The sequence below is a fragment of the Cyprinodon tularosa genome, unplaced genomic scaffold (genome assembly GCF_016077235.1).
Source record: "Cyprinodon tularosa strain WSP-4 unplaced genomic scaffold, ASM1607723v1 ctg800, whole genome shotgun sequence".
Taxonomy (NCBI): domain Eukaryota; kingdom Metazoa; phylum Chordata; class Actinopteri; order Cyprinodontiformes; family Cyprinodontidae; genus Cyprinodon; species Cyprinodon tularosa.
Genome location: NW_024039564.1, coordinates 111,431 through 133,097, shown reverse-complemented (window position 1 = coordinate 133,097; position 21,667 = coordinate 111,431). Strand labels below are relative to the sequence as shown.

The 21,667-nt window shown below is 40.8% G+C and overlaps 1 protein-coding gene across 3 annotated transcripts in view; it reads right to left on the bottom strand.

Annotated features, from left to right (window-relative positions):
- The window catches only part of zbtb44 (zinc finger and BTB domain containing 44), a 40,749-nt gene that overhangs the window by 12,530 nt on the left and 6,552 nt on the right, over positions 1-21,667 (bottom strand). Inside the window, exons 2-5 of one of the 3 annotated variants that reach the window (XM_038271624.1) lie at positions 17,952-19,050; positions 17,362-17,446; positions 12,127-12,278; positions 3,060-3,360 (exon numbers count right to left, since the gene is read on the bottom strand). In XM_038271624.1, the coding sequence (XP_038127552.1) occupies positions 3,060-3,360; positions 12,127-12,278; positions 17,362-17,446; positions 17,952-19,014 (1,601 nt within the window). In that variant the 5' untranslated portion in view covers positions 19,015-19,050. The remainder of the gene's footprint in view (positions 1-3,059; positions 3,361-12,126; positions 12,279-17,361; positions 17,447-17,951; positions 19,051-21,667) is intronic. The other 2 variants (XM_038271625.1, XM_038271626.1) reach the window with 2 other exon arrangements.

Below are 21,667 nucleotides of genomic sequence, written 5' to 3'. Positions count from 1 at the left end.
TCTAGATGGTATTTACAGTGTGGTAAATATAAAAAACCTGCGTATGAACGCACACTCATGTGATTTCCACTGGAAAGCTGGAAATTGTGATATCTGAGTTGCTGAGATGAGGTCAACTTTGACCTTATAACATGGCGGAGAGTGTCGATCCGATTCTGTATGGGCAGTAGAGAATTTTAAAATGAACGTCATTTGATTTTATAAATCTCTAGCTAGCAGTCAGTCGATGCCTTTGATGAATCTCCTTCCTGCAGCAGATGAACTAGGAAGTCTATAAGTGTCTTGCCGATGCAGCAGGTCAGGATAATCCACCATTTTTCTCTACTTTAGCACATTCCCAGAGCACATGAAAGCAGCATTAATCAAACCTTTAATTTAAGTCATCCCGAATATTTGCACAGAGGTTTATTCTGTAACTTTGAATCTGCCTCCAGTGCTGGTCCTTTTCCATTAGTAGCCACCTGGTGAGCTTCTGTGTGGCTTAATGAAGCGTTTGGGCTTTTCCAGTATTGGCATCGATGTGAAACTGTTACTGCTTATAGTACCTGCCTAGATGCGTTTCCAATTTTCTGAATCAGAATGCATCGTCAGGAGCCTGCGCTGTGGGAGTCACTGATTAGCAGCATAAACGCTGTGATGTATATTCTGTAGCAAAATCTAAAGACGAGCTGAAAAATTTGCCCTTTAAGATTCCAACTGGAAATTTACAAAGTAGAAACAGGAACAAGAGAAAAAAAAAAAACTTCTGAGTGATTTATTGAAAACAACAATTTGTTATAACCTCACGAACGTAAAGACTAAAAAGCTTCCCGACTTTGACGGCTGTCGGATACTCGACTCGTATTGTCAGCCTCTTCAGATGTGCCGCCGATTGCTGCTGAGATTGCAAGTGGAAAACCTTTCTGTGTTACGGAAAGGTTTAGTGGCAGAACCCAAATCATTTCAGAGGCGCAGAGCCGATTGGTTTGCAATCAAGACAAGGGAAGGCCCTCCATCCCAATTAAGGCTGTTACTTTGCGAGCTGCAGCCAAAAAACAGACTGCATCTCCAATGGAAGCAGGGTTTATACAAGAATGAGTAATTCTGAATTAATGCTATCAACAAGTACCCATGACTTTATATATATATATATATATATATATATATATATATATATATATATATATATATATTTTTTTTTTTTTTTTTTCCCTCCGCCTCAAGCTTCTTTTCCAAACATACAGCTACGATCAACCGGAAGCAGTTCCATGCAAATATATTGCGATATAATATATATATTTTTATAATTGTTTTTTTAAATTAAGCATTTTAAATGCCACAATAATAACATTTAATGAACTTTAATGCCAATTAAGGCCTCAATTTCAAAAATAATAATGACTTTTAATGATTTTTTTAATGACCCGTGGAAACCCTGGGAAGGCTTCAAAGATAAAAAAAAATCTGCCTGATCTCCAACAAACTGCGAGTTTTCTGACTTTTTGTTATTTAAATGTGTTGTTTTTTCTAATCTTTGGTGTCAGACTTTTATCAGGTGATAAAAAGCTTGTTTCCATTTCAATAAGTTGCTTCCACATGATGTCACAGATGGAGGAAAGGAAGTAAGATAGCGTTGGACCTGCCTGTTTTGTGCTGCTCCGTTCAGAGAAAAAGGGTTATTATTGGATGTCTAAGGTTTGCTTTTATTGTGGTTAAGCCGCTGACAACCAATTATTGTATTTGTATAAGCGGCTACTTTTTTCCCACGCTTTGAACCTGCAGCTTATAAGAACGTGCAGCTTTTCTGTGGATTTTTCCCAACTGCCAGAGGGGGAAGTCAAAGCTGGGAATGAAAGAATAAGGGGCTAATTTTAATTTAGCACATGGACATGCTAGCATCAGGCATAACGGAGAAAAAATGTCCCGAATTCACACATTTTGACATTTATTTGCCGCATTGAAGCTGCCGAACCAATGAAGAGACTGGGCTCAACTCCTGCAAAGCGGAAATAAAGAGCCAACGAAGCTCCGTCTTTCAGTAGAAGCTCTTTATTACTGAGAGCTAACAAGCTAATGGGAGCTAGCATTCGTCTTCGTTCCTACTCCAGGGCCTATATGTAGAGCTACAGGTCCGCCTACAGGTTTGGTGGGAGACAGTTTAGTATATAACAGCGACTTATAGCCCAGTGCGGCTTATATATGTTTCCAGTTAGTTTTTTTGTTTTAGTTTTTTTTGTGGGCGTGGCTTATAGTGAGGTGCACTTTATAGTCCGGAAAATACGGTATTCTACCCAAACCTTCTAGGCTTTTATTTGCTGTTTGGGGGTAACAGGATGAAGGACCTGGTACTTTAAGTTATCTATGGCTTTATTTGGCAAACCTTGAGGATCGGTAAAAAACTAACCTTGATTACATATTAGGAAACATCACAACTATCATTTGTACGTATTTGCATGAAACTGGATCTTAACTCTCTTGACAACTGTTGTCTCCACTGATACTTACGTCCTTCCCTCCACTGTCAAAATCACCTTATTTTTGTTTTTTCTCTTGCTCCTTTGTTTAGACTTTTAAAACTTTACTAAGAATCTTTTAAACATCCGGTGGAGCAAAACGCAAAGACGTGCCTTTTTTCAGCTGGTCTTTAGATTTTGATCAGGAGTAAAAAAAATCACTTCTTCGACCAGTATGCTTGGCTAATGTGTATACGATCATAATACCAAGCAATCACCAGGCAGCATTAGCTTACCCTCATAACTCTTAGCATTGATTATATGCAAAAGGTCATCCACTGTTGCCTTGTGTTTGTTTCAAATAAGGACTATGGTGACCATTACTTTGACGATTCTGCCCCAGTAAACCACCCATAGGAGAGTAAAGGTTAACAGAAACACCAGAGTGGGTACCATTGGAAAAGGGCCAGAAACTGAAACCTCCACAGAAAAAGCAAATGTTTAAATCATTTGTCATCATCTCAGAAACATAACCAACGTGAGGAAAATGATCCAATGAAGTCTAGACATTAGAATGTAAAGTGGACTTATTGTCTGAACCAGCGCCAGCGGCCCCAGACTCCTCACCTGCTCTGGAAGTAGTTTGCTAGCTCGGATGCCTCATGGTTCAGACTCCTCAGGTGTACAATTAAATTGCCAGAGTTGGTGAACATGGCGCCGCATGTTTTGCACTCATAAATCCGCGGCTTGCGGATTATGTGTCGGGAGACCCTCATGTGGTGCTTATATTCACCGAAGGACGTGAAAGTGGCGCTACAAATCTGGCACCGGAAACAGCGTTTACCTTCGTGCTTCAGCCGATGCATCTTTAGGGAGTAGGCCCGTGTGAACTTTTTCCCACAGCGGTCACACTGGAAAGGTTTAATGCCTAGGAGAACAAGGTAAAGGTGACTGAATCAGGAAAAACTCCACAGTCCTAATAAAGCTATTAAGCCTTAAAGAGTTTCAGATTGTTTTCTTATAATCAGACAAAGCAAAAGGAGTTCGCATTTGACCTTAATATCAATCCTTCAACAGACTCAATGTCCAACATTAAAATGGTAATTGTCCCATAACTACCAGCAGTGGACAAAGTAGACAGTAAACAGCAGAACTTGAGCAAAAGTATTGATACTCAGAGTCAATTCTTACTCAACTGAAAGTAACAGTTACTCAGTCAAACATCTGCTCAAGGTAAAAGTATTGAAGTACTCACTTTTGAGAATACTTAAGTATTTAAAAAAAAATATTCAATTTTCTAATATCACCTCCACCTGTAAAGAACTTCAGCATAAAAAATAAGGACATGTATTTTGATTATTTCTTATTTGAAAATAAACCAAAAAAAAAAGAAAACAGAAGAGTCTTGATTCTCACATTTACTATAGAACCGAGGTTTATGGTTGAATCTATTACCACAAAGAAACTACAGCTCTGATTTAAGGCTCATCATACTGAACAACTTTGCTACATGGCAACAACTAACGCCTTAATGAAATGTATAAACTACTAATATCTGCAATGATTTCCTCACATTTGTGCTAAAGCAGATTACAAAGCTAAGCTGAGTCAAAAGGAACAAGGAACTAACAGCTTTCTGGAAATGTAGCGGACAAGAAAGTTATAAGTACCGCGCCAAAAAAGACTCAAGTAAAGATACTCAAAAAAATTACTGAGGTACAGTAATCAAGTACGGTGAATGTACTTTGTTACTTTCACCGATTAAATATTTGTAATAACTCATTAAAAGGTTTTAAACCCTAAATGGCAAATTTAAGGAAGTTTAAGGGAGTTTTTCAGCCTTTGATTTTGATTTATCTCCAGACATTGACTGGGCCACTTAATGCCCTGTTGAAATGCCAAGTGAGTAAAAGTCTGATGCATTTTCACGCATCACTTAAAGGTGCAGAAGGAGATCTTGGAAAAATGGTTCCAGCAAGCTCTATTTTTGAATATACACAACCAAGCCTCTCCCTTCGAACCCTTCGAAACCACGCCTTCAAAACCACGTGCATGCTGTCTGCTGCGCGTCTAGAGCAGCTGAAGCGGCACATTGCACGGAGCAATGGTGTCTGCAGTTTGGATTACGCACATAAAAAAGGCCTTCCTGCCGCTGTGAAGAACCGCGAGGAGGCGACCGGGTCATAGGCTGCTGTTGAATGGGATTCCTAGTGACACGCACCGGAGGTGTACAGGGGTCTGAGCGGCTCAGACAGAAATTATATTTGCAAGATGGTAATCTGGATTAACTGTTTTCAGGTGGACTTTCTCAATTAAAAATAGATTCAAGCTACTTTTTAAGCACTGATCACATCATAGCCGCCATTGTTACAGGCAAAGAAAGGATAGGGTAGCTCAATGCGCGTGAGACCCACTTTTTCCACCGCGCAGCTAGAGCAGCAAAGATGCTTCAGCCGGATGTCAGAACTAAACTTGTACAAGCATCAAAAATGAAGCAGCACACGTGTTTTTGCTGCTCTTGGTGTGAATAGTAGGGGTGTAAATCACATCCATCATGGCGATTCGATTCAGTATCGATTTCCTGACCAACGATTCGATTATTTTCGATACTCTTTTTTTTTTTTTGTCATTTAAGTTTTTATTGTTATTTTTTCAGGAACAATACAACAAAAATATAAAAGTGGCACATTGTAATTAGATTACAGTAAGTTCAGCAGAGTTAGATCCTTTTACAAATTCAAAAAAATATGTCCAAATCCGGCTTGTTTTATCCTGAGTGTCGTGAATTTTTGATAACAGTCTCTCATATGAAGCAGTTTCTGTCATCATTTTAATCCAGTCTGATGTTTGTGGCTTGTGGGGGCTTTTCCATATTCGTAAAATTAGACGTGCAGCAACAAGAAAACCAGTCACAGCAAACTTGTAAGTGTCCATAGTGAACCCAGGAGGTATAAAACATTTACTGCCAAGCAAACACATTTGTGGTGATGCTGGGATAGGTAAACCAATACATCTTTCCAGATATTTTACAACCTCTGTCCAAAATGGAGCCACCAGGGGGCACTCCCAGAATACATGAATGTATGTGCCAATATCACCATTGCATTTCCAACAGGTGTTCTTCTGTAATAAACCCATTTTAAATAATCTGGATGGTGTAAAATAAAATCTATGAATAATTTTGTAGTGAATAAATTTGCTTCTTGCATCCCTGGTGGCCCATCCTACATTAGAAACAACATTTTCCCACATATCTTGCATAATATTAATATTAAGATCTTTTTGCCAGCTCAGTCTTAAACCTTCACATATTGCACCTTGGTCACCTAAAAGCTTCTTGTAATACATTGATGCAGTTTGGAAATTTTTTGGTAAGTTTAGCCAGGCCTGTAATGGGTTTTCTCCCTGTATATTGCTCAACTCAAAAACTGAACCTACAGTACTTCTTATTTGTAAATATTTCCAGAAATCCCCTTTATCTGTAAGATTAAAGGTGTCTCTCAGCATTGCAAATGACATGAAATTGTTATCTCTGTACAAATCCTCAATCTTCTGGACCCCTCCTATTAACCATTTCTTCCAATAAACAGGAGATTTCCCAATACGCACTACTCGGTTTTTCCAAACTGAGGAGTAAGTCTGTTTATATGAGGAGATGCCCAATATTTTGTGAGCCTTATTCCATGCCCATTTAGAATGTTGTATAATTGGGTTATATTGTAGTTCACCTTCAGGCTTATGAGAAAGCAGCTGGATGACTTCAAAAGGAGTTGTTAATGCCCTTTCAACTTTAACCCATCCCTTATCCAAGTCTTGCTTTTTCCAATGCCTGGATAATTTATTCAATTCAAATGCAATATTGTATAATTCTAAATCTGGGAGTGCCATCCCTCCTGTCCCTCTCAGAGCCGAAAGTTTTTTAAGACCAATTCTCGGTTTCTTCCCATTCCATAAAAATGTTTTGATTAGCTCATTATATTTCTTATACCAGGTGTTACTAATAATCAGGGGTACCATCATTGAAATATAATTGAATTGTGGGGCAACCAGCATCTTAATGGTATTAACTTTACCCCACAAAGTAATATTTAATAGTTTCCATTTATCTATATTATTTTTTAAGTTATGGAGCAGTGGTTCTATATTGATTGAGATTATATTATTCAACTCCGGGCTTAATTTAATGCCAAGGTATTTCATACCAACAGGGGTCCATCTAAATTGGAACTGTGAGAGGTGAGTTTGGAAACAGTTCTTTGAGACTGGCATGGCCTCAGACTTCTGCCAGTTGATTAAGTACCCTGATAACCTTGAAAAATGTTCAATTGTTGACAAAACCTCTGGGACTGAAGTGGAAGGATCCCTAATAAGAAGTAGAATATCATCAGCATACAGGAACATTTTATGTTCTTCTGAGTCCTGCACCACACCTTTGATATTTTCATTATTTCTGATTGCCGCAGCTAAGGGCTCCAAAAAGAGGGTGAACAGAAGGGGACTCAATGGGTCTCCTTGTTTTGTCCCGCGTTGTAGTTTGAAAAAAGGTGAAACTAACCCATTTGTTGACACAGCGGCTCTAGGGTCTGCATAGATCACACTAACCCATTTGATTAAGCCTTCCCCAAATCCAAATGCTTTCAGAGTGTATTGGAGGAAGCTCCATTCTACCCTGTCAAAGGCCTTATGGGCATCCAACGACAGGGCCACTACTGGAGTGTCATTATTGCGATTTTGCCACATGAGGTGCAGGAGTCTTCGGACATTATCTGATGATGTCCTTCCCTTCACAAATCCCACCTGGTCCATATGAATTAGGTGTGGCAATATATTTTCCATTCTAATTGCAATGACTTTTGTCAGAATTTTACAGTCTACATTTATAAGACTCACCGGTCTAAAACTGCCGGGATCCATAGGATCCTTATCTTTTTTATGTATTAAGGAAATTAGGGCTTCATTAAAAGTGTCCGGCATTTTCCCCAAATCAAGTGATTCTTTGAAGACCTCCGTCAAAATTGGAGCCAGTTTGTCTGCAAATTTTTTATAATACTCCGATGGGAACCCATCCGCTCCTGGCGACTTCGATGGTCTCATGAGAGAAATTGCCTTTTTTACTTCCTCTACTGTTATAGGGCTGTCCAAATATGTTTGTTGATCAATTGTCAGTTTAGGCAAGTCAAATTTTGAAAAAAACCTGTCACACTCTTCAAGATCATGTTTTACCTGTGATTCATAAAGTTTGTTATAGAATTTAAAGAAAACATCATTAATATCACCAGTACTGGTCTTTGGAATTCCTGATTCATCTTTTATGGCTGGTATTGTAAAATTAGCCTCTTTCCTTTTAAGCTGTCTGGTCAAGAGTTTTCCAGCTTTCTCGCCACTCTCATAAAAGTTGGTGTTTAATCTAAATAAAGCATATTCGACTTTTTTGTTATATATGTCGTTTATCTGTAGTTTTAGATCACAAATTTGTCTTAACAGTATCTCATCATAACATTCTGATAGCCTTTTTTCCAAAGTCTTTAGCTCAGTTTCTATTGTATTTATTCTTTGCATTTGTTCTTTCTTTTTTTTTGATGCATATGCAATCAATTTCCCTCGTATATAGGCCTTTGATGCCTCCCAAACAGTACCCACCCTTTCTGTTGAACCCATATTCAACTCAAAGAAATTATCAAGCTCCTGTTCCAAGTACTTACATAGTTCAGTATCATGTAATAAAGACACATTAAGTCTCCACCTACTCTTTTTGATCAAATCTGGTTCCAAAATCAAACCCAAGTGTACGGTGGCATGATCTGTCAGTGCAATTGGTCCTATTGAACAGTCTGAAACATCTTGCACCAAGTTATTGCTGATTAGGAAGTAATCAATTCTGGAATGAGATTTATGCCTATGAGAATAAAATGTATACTCTCGTTCTTTAGGGTTAATCACCCGCCAAATATCTACCAAGTTGAGATCCTTCATCATTAACTCAATAGCCATTCTGTCCTTGGGCTCGACCCTAGAATACGTAGTTTTATCCAAGACCCCATCCACGACCTGGTTATAATCTCCCGCAATTATTGATTTGCTTGTAGATATGTCCCCAATCATTTTGTTTATGTAATGGAAAAAATCTGCATCCTCTTGATTTGGTCCATAAATGTTGCATAGGTTAACCTTCACACCATTGATTACAGCTTCTAAGCATATTACTCTGCCATCAGAGTCTTTGTGCTCTTTTGAAACAGTAAGATTTAGTTTTTTATGCACTAAAATAGCAACTCCGTGTTTTTTATTAGCGTAGGAGCTATGAAATACCTGCCCCACCCAGTCCCTTTTTAATCTACTTACTTCTGAGTCTAATAAATGTGTTTCTTGTATAAATGCTAATTGAGCTTGTTGGGATTTAATATATGTCAAACATTTCTTAAGCTTTATTGGGTTTTGCAGCCCATTCACGTTCCAGGATATTATTCTTAAACAGTTAGCCATGTCTACCTCTGTGACTTGGTGAAAGTTCTGCTGTTAAATGAAACAACTGTGCCAAAACAAAAACATCCTCTGATGTAAAACCCACATCAGGAAAAATGAACTGAAATAAACACCTGAACACAAAAAAAACCCTCCCTCCCCCTCCCTCTCACATAAGAGAAATCCCTCCCATAAACACGGCCCATGAGACACACGAATGATCGCCCAATTGGCCCCCATCCTCCCCTTTTGTCTCTTCTAAACAACACAACTGGTACCATGACAAATAAAATATCCAATATGTGTGTTACCCAAACAATATAATCATAATCCTAACGAAATAGTAAATTACTGGCAAAACTAATAACTTAAATTCTTTCTTTCAATACAGAACCGTATTTGAAGCAATCACCAACAAAATCTACATTTTAACCGGTTTTTACTCACTGTCTGTCATTTAGTCCATAAACCACATCATTCTTGGTGCTCCTCCTCTTCATTTTGAGTGTTGCTTAGAAAGGCCAAGGCTTTACGGTGATCGGTGAATCTCATCCTCTTGCCTTCCCACGTGAAGCGTAGCTCAGCCGGATACGCCAGCGTGAAGCGCACATCCAGCTCGTGTAGTCTCCTCCGTGCGTCTGTAAACTTCTTTCGCTTCTCCGCTGTCTCTCTCGTCATGTCAGGGAAGAACGACAGCCTGCAGCCTCTCCACACGATGACCTCTTTCTTTTTGTACTTCTCCCTTGCCGCGTCCAACACCCGTTCACGTTCAAGGAAACTTAAAAACCGCATCACGATGGGTCTGGGCGGTCTGTCCTCGTCAGGGACTGGTCCAGCGGTGCGGTGGACCCGTTGTAGCTGTGTGCGGTCAAGCTCAACACCGAGCGCCTCAGAGATGATCTGTCTCACACATTCGTCCAGTTTTCCGCCCTCAGACTTCTCCTTCAGGCCAATTAAGCGGAGGTTCTGTCTCCTGTCACGATTAACGGCGTCTTCAATAGCCTGGTGAAGCTCCTCGCACTTTTTAGCACTTTTTTCTGCAGACGTGCATAACTTGACATTCTCGTCTTCTAGCTGCGAGATGCGGCTTTCCGCTTCATCCAGACGTAGCATAATCTGGTCAACGTCATTTCGTAGCTCTTTGTTAGCTTCTTTTACCTCATTCACCTCTTCTTGCAGAGTTGTCAACAGCTGCCCAACTTTTCCCATTTCCTCCGTGGCTTTCTTGAGAGATTGTTGCATTTCAAGCAGCACACTTGCCTCTGTGGTTTGGCTAGCTGGTTTAGCATTAGCCCCGCTAGTTGTAGCATTAGCACCATGCTTGGCAGACGATGTTCTAGTCATCATTGCCTCAAAACGGCTGACTGTCCGGCACCGAAACACCTATTGTACCTAAAGACTGAGTATTTGTCAGAAGAGACCGGATTTAAATGCCGGATTTAGATCAAATTGAGGGCTTTGATGAGCAGCTCCAATTCAGGCGACCATCTTGTTCGGTGCTCCCACGTGACCCCCATTTTCGATACTCAAGAATACACCACGATAGGATTCGATTAATTGGTTCATTTTTTTTTTTTTTTTTTTTACACCTTACAGGCTAGACAATATTTCAAATTTGAAATAAATCAATGAAAGCTGTAATATTGTGATGCTTTTTTTTTTAGAAACAACAGCAAATAACAGAAGTAGAAAAGTTGCACTCCAACTATTCACTCCACAGACGCTCCGCTGCTCCTCTCCCAAATTGTAGCTGACCGCAGACAGTGCCGCAGACAGGAGGCCGGCTTGTTTTGTTTTTGTTTTTGCGGAAAACAAGTCGTGAAGTTTGACCCGCTAGAAGAGCGAGGTGCGCAAGAACGCTGGGACCCTTTTTCCACCTGGATCTCCGCTCTTTTTGGCCCTCATGTCCCTCCGTCGTCGGACTAAACTCACCCCCACTTCCTCGCCGCTTTGGCCGTATCTAGACCCACAGCGTGTAGCACAGACCACGGTTCAATATTGAGCATTAATCAAAACTGTCTGTGTCAAGCTCACTGCAACACACCGCTGTAAGAGTATAACCAGGAAGCGAGGTAGGAGGGCAAAATAGGTTTAGCGCCACTGCAGCACGGGAGGGAGAATTACGCCCAGGAGCAAATGGATAAGAATAGACCAGAGAAAAAAAAACATGAATCGATTCTCTGCAGACGTATCGATGCATCGGATCGTCAGCTGTTGGATCGATGCATCGATACAAAACGATTATTATTTACACCCCTATTGAATAGGGTGACCAGACGTTCCATTTTTCCCCGGACATGTCCTACTTTTCATACCTAAAAAAATGTCTGGGAGGAATTTTAAAATCATCCGGGGTTTCGGTCGACTTCAGTGCAGCAGAATCGAGCCGAGAGCTCCGGGGACTGGGGACAGAGCGACCGAACCCGACCCGGTAATGGTAGCCTGGACACCGGTGGCCCTGTGGGGGACAAAAAAAGTGTCCTCCTTTTTAGAAAGCCAAATCTGGTCACCATAGGTGGGGGGCACAAGCAGACAGCCATGATTGACGTGTCATGGAACCAATCATGTAGAACGGACCATCTTTTGTGATTGGTTGAGGTTATTCATTGATTTCTCACTATAGCAGGGCCCATTTCATTTAGTTTCACTTCCAGACTTTCTATTTCACTGCTTGCTAAGTCGCTGTGGGAGATGTGGCTGTGAGATATTTAAGCCACATGGTAAAAACTGCGCTAGAAAAGATCTCTTGCTGCACCTTTAAAAAAAGTTATTTTATACATTATGTGTCCGACATTATTTCCTCCAAACGTTCTGCAGTTCTTTTTTGTCGACTCAGGAACTTTTCAGTGGATGTGGAGTTTAGCTGGGATGAATGAAGCATGCAGACCTGTACAGACGTCAGTTGGGGGTTGTTGTTGACAAACTCTTGGATTTATTTATGTTGTTCATCTCTTCCATTAAAAGGTTAAACATAGGTTTTTATAACACTACCTTAAACCTCATGTGCTGCAGACAATAGTTATTGGATCTCACGGTCAGTTTAGCTGCATCTGCGGGTTTCAGGTAAGTAAAATAGAATAAAAGAACCTTTATATATTTCGTATATACTTCAGATACCATCGGTATTCAGGTTCACTTGTGTTTACATTAGTACCAGCTGATGTTTTACAGTAGATCTAGAAAAGCCCTCTAACAAACAGAAACAGACATGGCATTTTTGGTTTTCACCTACCGGAGTGTATGAGCATATGCTGTTTCAGGTTTTGAATTCGTGTGAATCTGACTCCACAGGTCGGACATTGAAAGGGTCGATCAGGGCCGTTGGTGCCGGGTCGAGCTGAGGGGCTTATATAGAGGTGGTATGGATACTGAATACCTTCCAGCCTAAAACAGATACCAAAGATAACTTCAGTTAAAGGGCATGCATGGCATTTTCTAAAAAGAGGCATTTAAATCTCCCTCACGTCATTACAACAAAGGTTCCATTTATTTCTGGCATTAAATGACTGTTTTGATCTTTGTGCAACGGGAAATTTTAAGAGAACAGACTGCAGGCTTTGATGCTCAATTAAGATTTTTTTTTATGGGATTTTGTTGTGTTCACATTTCTAATTATATGCGACCTGTATGTGATCTCCCGTGTGAACTGCATTCAAACCAGTTAAGTGACCCGCAAACGCAGTAGAAGCTGCAGTGACATTACAAGCAAGCAATCGCTGTGTTTATGGAAATAAATATGATGCTAGAGCTGCAGCGCATGTAGCAAACTTTCATTTCTTTCCCAACCTCAGCCAGTGCATCAACAACACAATCTTTTCAAGAAGGTGGAAAATTATGACTGTTCTCTGCATTATCGTCCACAATTATTGGTTGGATGAACGCGAAACGGGTCGCATTTGAAAAGATGAGATACGTATCAGATTCAGGACCACATAGCCAAGAGGTCTGGATCGCATTGGAAAAAAATCGGATCTGTTGTTCAGACTGTCATGAAAAGATCAGATACAGGTCCAATGAGGGCAAAAAAAAAAAAAAAAGGTTTTAAGTCGTTTTATGCTGCTGTGTGAACGTAGCTTAAGATTTGTTCGTGTTACTTCACATTAGACACTTTTCTGCTGAAAAGACTGACGGTGTCTGCTAGGAGCAAACACAAACTCACTAAGCTAATGCTACAAGCTTGCAACACGAGAGAGATGTTAATAGCAGCTTTGAAAAGATGGTAAATCGGAATAAACTTTCATGGTCAAGCTTATTTGCACAAACAAGGAAATTCTTTTGAATGTTAAGCTTTTAAGAACAATTTGTGTTTTACAAGGATTTTAATCCCAAATCTTACAGGGGAATAGATGCTAAACTGCCCTCTGGTGCCACTTTATATGAACTACAGCCGAGTTAAATTTATAGCTAACACTGAAAAGCCCTTTTCATATGCACTGTCCAGTTAGATATTAAAGTAAATCCTATAACGTAGCCTCACATTAATCTCCTCCATTAATCTCAGCAGTAAACAATAACATTTAAAAAGCTGAACAATAACTGTTAGATATAATCTAAATAGATATAATCTAACTAATAATAACTTTCCATATTTTAAATCACTGATGTACGGAAGAGGATTAGGGCCACTGAAAAAAAAAGGTCACTGATTTTGTTATTTTATTTCAGTTTAACATGGGAAAAAAGTCAGAATTCGGACTTTTTTTCTCAGAATTCTGACCTTTTTCCCACACTAAACTGAAATAAAATTAAAAAATCAGTTAACTTTCTTTTTTTTCCCCACTGGCCCTAATCCTCTTCCATACTGATGAAACCAAGTTGCCTTTTCCAAACCATTTCCAGAAGGAGACAGCTTTATTCTCCAGGGATGAGGAGCTTTGATGATCCAAACAAATAATGACAGGAACTCGGACAACACAAAGAAAACATGAAGTACTTCAACAATCTATATTTGACAAAAATCAGATTTCAGCTTCACTAAGCTACATTTTTGGCTAAAATCATTCAGACTTCTCCACAAACTCCACGGCTTGCTAACCTAAGAAGTTCTCAGGCCCCGTCCACACGAAGTCAAAACGAACACGAAACGCTAATATTTTCCAGAACGTTTGTCGCAAAGACGGAGACGTAAAATAAATGTGAGCGTCCACACGAATGCATGAAAACGCTGCAAAATGTATGCCAGGCCTGTAAGTGGCGCTGTGGTGCCAAAGCAAAAATAAGCGACGAAATGTTGGGCATGCGCACTAATATTTATACACGGCCCATTTTCGTGGTTCAGTCAAATTCAGGTGCTGAACTATGTCGTCCATATTGCTCTGTTCTTCCTGGAGATATTCCAGAAGAAGAAGATTCTGTTGTAAGCCCGACAGCAGGGTGAGTAGCATGAGCAGCAACCATTCAACACAGTACGGCGCCATTGTTGTTGTGATACTGTGTCGCGCATGCGTGTTTAGAGGCGATGCTATGACGCATGCGTGTAAAAAAAAAAATGCAGTTAGAGCTTAAAGATGGAAACGCGAAAACGGCGTTTCAAAATCTTCCCACTCTGAAGGCTGAATAAAAAAAAGATCGTTTACAGACCCCGAAACGCCGGCTTCGTATGGATGAGAGGCTGGTTTGGTGAAAAATTTATGCGTTTAGGCCAGGGTTTGACTTCGTGTGGACCTCAGACAATCGTTCCATATCCCACTTTCCCACTGGCTGAAAAACCCACTTAAACCCGGGAACAATGGGCTTTTAGTGGCAGTGGGAACGGCTCACTGATGCACGTCTACCTGGGTTAAACAACTCAGCCAGTGACCCACGTTAAAATATCCTCTGCTCTGATCGGCATGCTGTAGGATCACCAGAACCGGGCTGACTGGCTAAATTACGTGACACCATTGAACCCAACGTACGGACGTCAACACAGGGCGCCAGACGCTTCTTATCAAACAAGCAGAATCAAATCTGTTTCCATAAAAATGGAGCAGCTCTGGTGAGAGGGATTCAGACAGCTGACAGAGAGAAACAATAAAGCTATACCCTGGATTCTTCACGGCGCTCTCCATTGTTCACGTTCCTGATTTCTGTCAAATAGATTGTATTTATTTTAGCCCTACTTTCCTTTTCCTAAGTGGTTACTCCAGTTGTCAGGCCTCCACTGTAAATAAGAACTTGTTCTTAATGACTTCCAGGTAAAAATAAAGGTATACAAGACTGGTGACATCATCAACGCTAACCCAGTGTGATGCTATCACCAGACACCCAGGTGCAAGGGAGGGCATTTGTTAGCGGGTCGATCCTTGTTAGAAAAACACTCGTTAAAGAGTTACGCTCAGTGGGAAAGAGGCTATAAACTCAGCAGGCCGCTGCTCCCCAAGTGGACAAACAAGCTCTACCGTAGATCCTTTATAAGCATCAATGCTCCAAAAAAGATCATTAAGTTCTTTTCATCAATGCTGTTAATTCTAATTTTCCCCCATAGTCTCTTGCGTTCTTTTTTCAGGCTAAATTTCGTCCATTTTTCAAACCATCCGATCAGTATCCCATTCCATTGATCTGAATATATGTACAGGTGCTGGTCATAAAATTAGAATATCATGAAAAAGTAGATTGATTTCAGTAATTCCATTTAAAAAGTGAAACTTGTATATTATATTCATACATTACATACAAACTCATATATTTCAGATGTTTATTTTGTTTAATTTTGATGATTACAAATGACAACAAATGAAAATCTCAAATTCATCATATCAGAAAATTAGAATATTGTGAAAAGGTTCAAAATTGATGGCCCCTGGTGCCACACTCTAATCAGCTAATTAACTCAAACCACCTGCAAAAGCCTTTAAATGGTCTTTCAGTCTAGTTCTATAGGCTACACAATCATGGGGAAGACTGCTGACTTGACAGTTGTCCAAAAGATGACCATCGACACCTTGCACAAGGAGGGCAAGACACAAAAGGTCATCGCTAAAGAGGCTGGCTGTTCACAGAGCTCAGTGTCCAAGCACATTAATAGAGAGGCGAAGGGAAGGAAAAGATGTGGTCGAAAAAAGTGTACAAGCAAGAGAGATAACCGCACCCTGGAGAGGATTGTGAAACAAAACCCATTCAAAAATGTGGGGGAGATTCACAAAGAGTGGACTGCAGCTGGAGTGAGTGCTTCAAGAACCACCACACACAGACGTATGAAAGACATGGGTTTCTGCTGTCGCATTCCTTGTGTCAAGCCACTCTTGAACCACAGACAGCGTCAGAAGCGTCTAAAGAGAAACAGGACTGGACTGCTGGTGAGTGGTCCAAAGTCATGTTCTCTGATGAAAGTAAATTTTGCATTTCCTTTGGAAATCAAGGTCCCAGAGTCTGGAGGAAAAGAAGAGAGGCACTTCATCCACGTTGCTTGAAGTCCAGTGTAAAGTTTCCACAGTCAGTGATGGTTTGGGGTGCCATGTCATCTGCTGGTGTTGGTCCATTGTGTTTTCTGAGGTCCAGGGTCAACGCAGCCACATACCAGGAAGTTTTAGAGCACTTCATGCTTCCTGCAGCTGACCAACTTTTTGGAGATGCAGATTTCATTTTCCAACAGGACTTGGCACCTGCACACAGTGCCAAAGCTACCAGTACCTGGTTGAAGGACCATGGTATCCCTGTTCTTAATTGGCCAGCAAACTCTCCTGACCTTAACCCCATAGAAAATCTATGGGGTATTGTGAAGAAGAAGATGCAATACACCAGACCCAACAATTCAGAAGAGCTAAAAGCCACTATTAGAGCAACCTGGGCTATCATAACACCTGAGCAGTGCCACAGACTGATCGACTCCATGCCACGCCGCATTGCTGCAGTAATACAGGCCAAAGGAGGCCCAACTAAATACTGAGTGCTGTACATGCTCATACTTTTCATGTTCATACTTTTCAGTTGGCCAACATTTCTATAAATCCTTTGTTTTTATTGGTCTTCAGTAATATTCTAATTTTCTGATATGATGAATTTGAGATTTTCATTTGTTGTCATTTGTAATCATCAAAATTAAACAAAATAAACATCTGAAATATATGAGTTTGTATGTAATGTATGAATATAATATACAAGTTTCACTTTTTAAATGGAATTACTGAAATCAATCTACTTTTTCATGATATTCTAATTTTATGACCAGCACCTGTAATGTTTGTGAGTTGCTCTGTTCTCTATTAAATTCTGTTTGCCTGTCAGCCTGTATGGAACTTTTTAACGAGAAGGTTTCTTCTTCTAATTCTTTCCAAATGATGTCAAGTCTGCCCTGTTTAAAGCCATTTCCATCTAAGTGGTAGGAGACAACGATAACATGCGTCAGTTGTTTAATGTCTGACGTGAGCAGGTTCTAGATCTAGATTTATTATCTAAACAGGCGGGGTTCAGACATGCTGTAATCGGGTTCTTGTCTATATGTTCTTAATGGCAAGTTCTGACAAAGGCCTCAACAAAGTCATGATACCTCTCATCATCCTCTGTGTGTCCTGCAGCATTAGAGGTGCTCTGCATAGAAGGCAAGCTTTCAGACACTCCTTCATCCATTGAGCCTGGGAAGCAAAAAGTAAAATGAATCATGGAGGCAAAGTTAAACGAACAACTCTTAAAGCAGCTAATCTTAAATAGATTAGGTTTAGATTCATCCAAAGCTGAAACAATTGGATTAACCGTGATTTCAGTGTAGGGCTGCAACTAACGATTATATTGCAAATCGATTAATCTGTAAATTATTATTTCGAATAATAATCGGATAGCCAAAGTTTCCTTAAAGAAGACGTTTTGCACAATTATACCAAGTGAAACTAAAACTGATTGATAGACAAAAGAGATTTTTATCTTGAATTCAAAATATTTGTGTTTTATTTTTGCAATTTTGGTATAATTCCTGCTCTAAGTGGGTCTCTCTGTCAGCTAAATGCATATTTTAGAGTCTCTATACTCCAGTTAACGATTAATCGATTACTAAATTAGTTGACAATTATTTCAATTATTGATTAATCCAATTCACAGTTTCAGTTCTAGTCTAATATTAAGATAATATTTGACATTTCCCACCTATAGAAGAGGACTGAGGACTGATTAGCAGCTCTTCCTGGACCTGGTCGCTCCCTGGCACCGTCTGCTGGTCACTCATGGAGCTCTGAGAGGCGCTGACCGGCTGTGATGATGCCTCCTGAACCTCCTCATCACTGAGGCGCTCCACCTTTACCCTCACATCTTCCTCCTCCGTTGCCGCCGGCGAGGACACCACCTTGGAGCTCTCGCATGTCAGGAAGTCGCTGAGCCGACGGGCGACCACGCCCTCCGAGGTCCCCGGGGCGCCCTGCTCTAAACAGCGGGGGCTCTCTGGCAGCTTTGATTTGTCCGAGTGGAACCTTCGGTCGATGCCAAAAGGGAAAGTCCAGGGAAAGGCCAGGGAGGACTCCACCGGCGGGGCGGGCCCGTCCGAGAACGAAGGGGAGGGGTTGGGAATCTGAGGGGAGGTGGTGACCATCTGTGTAGTGCATTTGAGCGGACTCTCCGGCGACGCCATCGTTACAAAGCTTTTCCTTTTCCGTCGGGATTCCCGGCAGATGGGAACGTTCCTCTCCATCACGCTGCAGTCGGACGACACAGGGGACACGCTGCCGTCCAGCGGCGTCAGGACACAGTTCGACGAGGCGCTCTCGGCCGCCGCCTCATGTGGTTTATCCGCTGCGATGCTGGGGCCGTTGTTGTTAGTCGGGCTCCACAGAATACTGGACTTCATGAACTCCGAACACGTGCTAGCCACAGCAAACATCTGCATGTAGCTAGCAGCAGCCAGGACGTCAATGATGTTCTCTGTGCTGATGGAAAGGGTGGAGGTGTAGGCGTATTCCAAAAGTGGAGCGAACCCGCTGACGGTCACATGATGAAGGTCCAACACAAACTTTTCCTCTTCTTCTGGTCGGCCAACGAGCTTGGAGCGGAAAAATTCGCTGCAGCAGGCCAAGACCACTTTATGAGCCAGGAAGAGCTTGTCTTGGACCCGGATGGTGACGTCACACAGGTGTCCCTCATTGCGCAGGGCGTTTAGTTTGTCGAGCATCTCCTGGCTGTGGGAGGTGGAGCTGTGGGTGAAGGTTTTCACCCCCATTTTGGAGTCCAGGCTGCTCTTTACAGGAAATCTGTCCTGCAACAAAATAGCAAAAACAAATCAAAGTAGATCACAAAAGTTTAATGTCTCGTTAACACTGAAAGCCTTTCTTGGCGTCAAAAAACGCCTAAAGGCAGAAATCTGGACACTGGATCAAACGCTGGTCAAGATGCTTCAACGCTCTGGCTGTTCGGTGCTTTGCTTTATTTACTTTATGAGTTGGAAAAATAGTTTTAACACCCTTTTAAGTGAGAAAGTCCACCTCCAAACATCCTCTGTTCATCGGGATTATGATCTCACTAAAATATGCAGATAGCGCCGCAACTAACGATTACTTTTCTAATAGATTAATCTGTTGATTAATGATGATTAATAATCGAATAGCCAAAGATTTTTTAATAAAATCTTTTTACGAAATTGAACCAGGTGAAACTAACACTTTCTTACTTGAGGAGTTCTGGATAGAGCATACTGACAGATTATAACTTTTTTACAATCTTGGTATAATTCCTGCTCTAAGCGGGTCGTTCTGTCAGCTAAAGAGACCTTTTATAGTCTCTATATTCCAGTTAACGATTAAACAATTCTTAAATTGGTTGACCATTATTTAAATAATTGATTAATCCAATTAATTGTTTCAGCCCTAGATGCAGTTCTTTTTTGGAACGCCAGACCTAATCAACAGATAACTAATAAAATGATCGTTAGTTGCAACATACTTCGATGCTCTCCACCCAGGTAACAACACCTGACCGCTGAGGGGAACGGAAATGATTGCACTTTAAAGGACCATTCCAGGAAACACCTGAAGTACACACTGCAGACCATGGAGATGAGGGAGGAGTTACAGAGAACCCCACACACACACCCAATTGGCTTTTGCCTTTAGGGTGGCGCTACAGAGCACTGATGAGGGAAAAAAAAAAAAGATTATTTAGCCATGCCATAATTTTCTTCAACTGAATAAAAACAAAACTGAAGTAATAATCTTTGGACCGATAGAGGAGAGATCTAAAGTTAGCACACAGCTTCAGTCGCTTCAGCTAGTAACCACTGATCAGGCCCGAAATCTAGGTGCAGTGCTGGATTCAGACTTCAACCTCCAAAAGCATTTAAAGACAATAACAAGGTGGGCTTTCTATCACCTGAAGAACATTTCCAGGATTAAAGGACTAATGTCTCAGCATGATCTGGAAAAACTAATCCATGCGTTTATTTTTAGACGAATTGATTACTGCAACGGTGTTTTCACAGGTCTGCCTAAAAAGTGGATCAGACAGCTGCAGCTGATCCAGAACGCTGCTGCCCGTGTCCTCACTAAGACTAAGAAAGTAGAGCACATCACCCCAGTTCTAAAGTCCTTCCACTGGCTCCCTGTATCTCAGAGAATAGACTTTAAAATGCTTCTGTTAGTCTATAAATCTCTGAATGGCTTAGCACCTAAATGCATCACAGACTTGCTATCAGTGTATCAACCCTCCAGACCACTCAGGTCTTCTGGCTCCAGCCTGCTCTGCAGACCTAGAACCAGAACTAAACATGGAGAAGCAGCATTTAGTTCCTATGCTCCACTTATCTGGAACAAACTTCCAGAAAGCTGGAAAAGTGCGGAAAGCCTGAGTTCCTTTAAATCAAGACTAAAAACACATTTGTTTAGGATTGCCTTCAACTGTTCTAGTTAAACAGTTCAACTAAAACATCATTGGTTCAACTTTTTATTTTCTTTAGTCCAACTGTTTTTAATATTCTTTTTTGTTTCTGCATTTTTTTTCCTACTTGCTTTGATTCTGTTTTATTTTCCTATATTTCAATCATGTAAAGCACTTTGCATTGTCTTTGTACTGAATTGTGCTATACAAATAAATTTACCTTGCCTTGCCTTTATGCCCAAACTTGTCCATTAAAATATCTTCTGACTGTACAGAACATTTTAACAGAGAAATCAACCAAAATAAAACTTTAAAACTGCCAGTGAAGTATTTGCATTTCTTTGTGATTCTTTTGTTCAGAGTGTCATGTAATATTTATCTTTTTCACCGCTAAATAAAGGACATGTACTTATATAATTAGGCATATTCAAAAAGAAGAGTTCTCAGAAGATAAAGGAAAACTATTAAAAAGCGCTCAACTGAAGGTTAAAAGTTGTTCTCTATGGGGTACGCAGTGTTAGGGGAGGGTGAAGAAGAGGGCTGGGATGCTTGGGAGAACAAAACGCCAGGTTATGTAACAACAATCAAAGCAGATGCACAGCGATGTGAGCCAGACCCATGTGGAGGCCAGCGTGCTGCAGGACGCTCAGCAGCTGTCTGCGAGACATGTGCACTCTCTCTCTGAGGCATGAGATTTTCCATCAGGCAAAAGCTTAAGTGAGGGGGGCTCTCGCAGGGGGAGAGCGTTACCCACCACACACAGAGAGCAGAGGAAAAGTACGTCGTCTTGGTCCTGTAGAGGCCAAGTAAATTATAGAACCGGGCTGCAGCATCACAGAAAGGGGATCGTTTATAAACCAACAAAAACAGCTAACAGAAAACAGCTTTGCTTAAGAAGAGGCTCTTTCACAAGCTGTGGTGATTAATATCTGAAAACTATGAATTATCTAACTTTTCCAGGAAAGCTATTTTGTATTTTTATTTTCTTTCTAAGCAGGTATTGC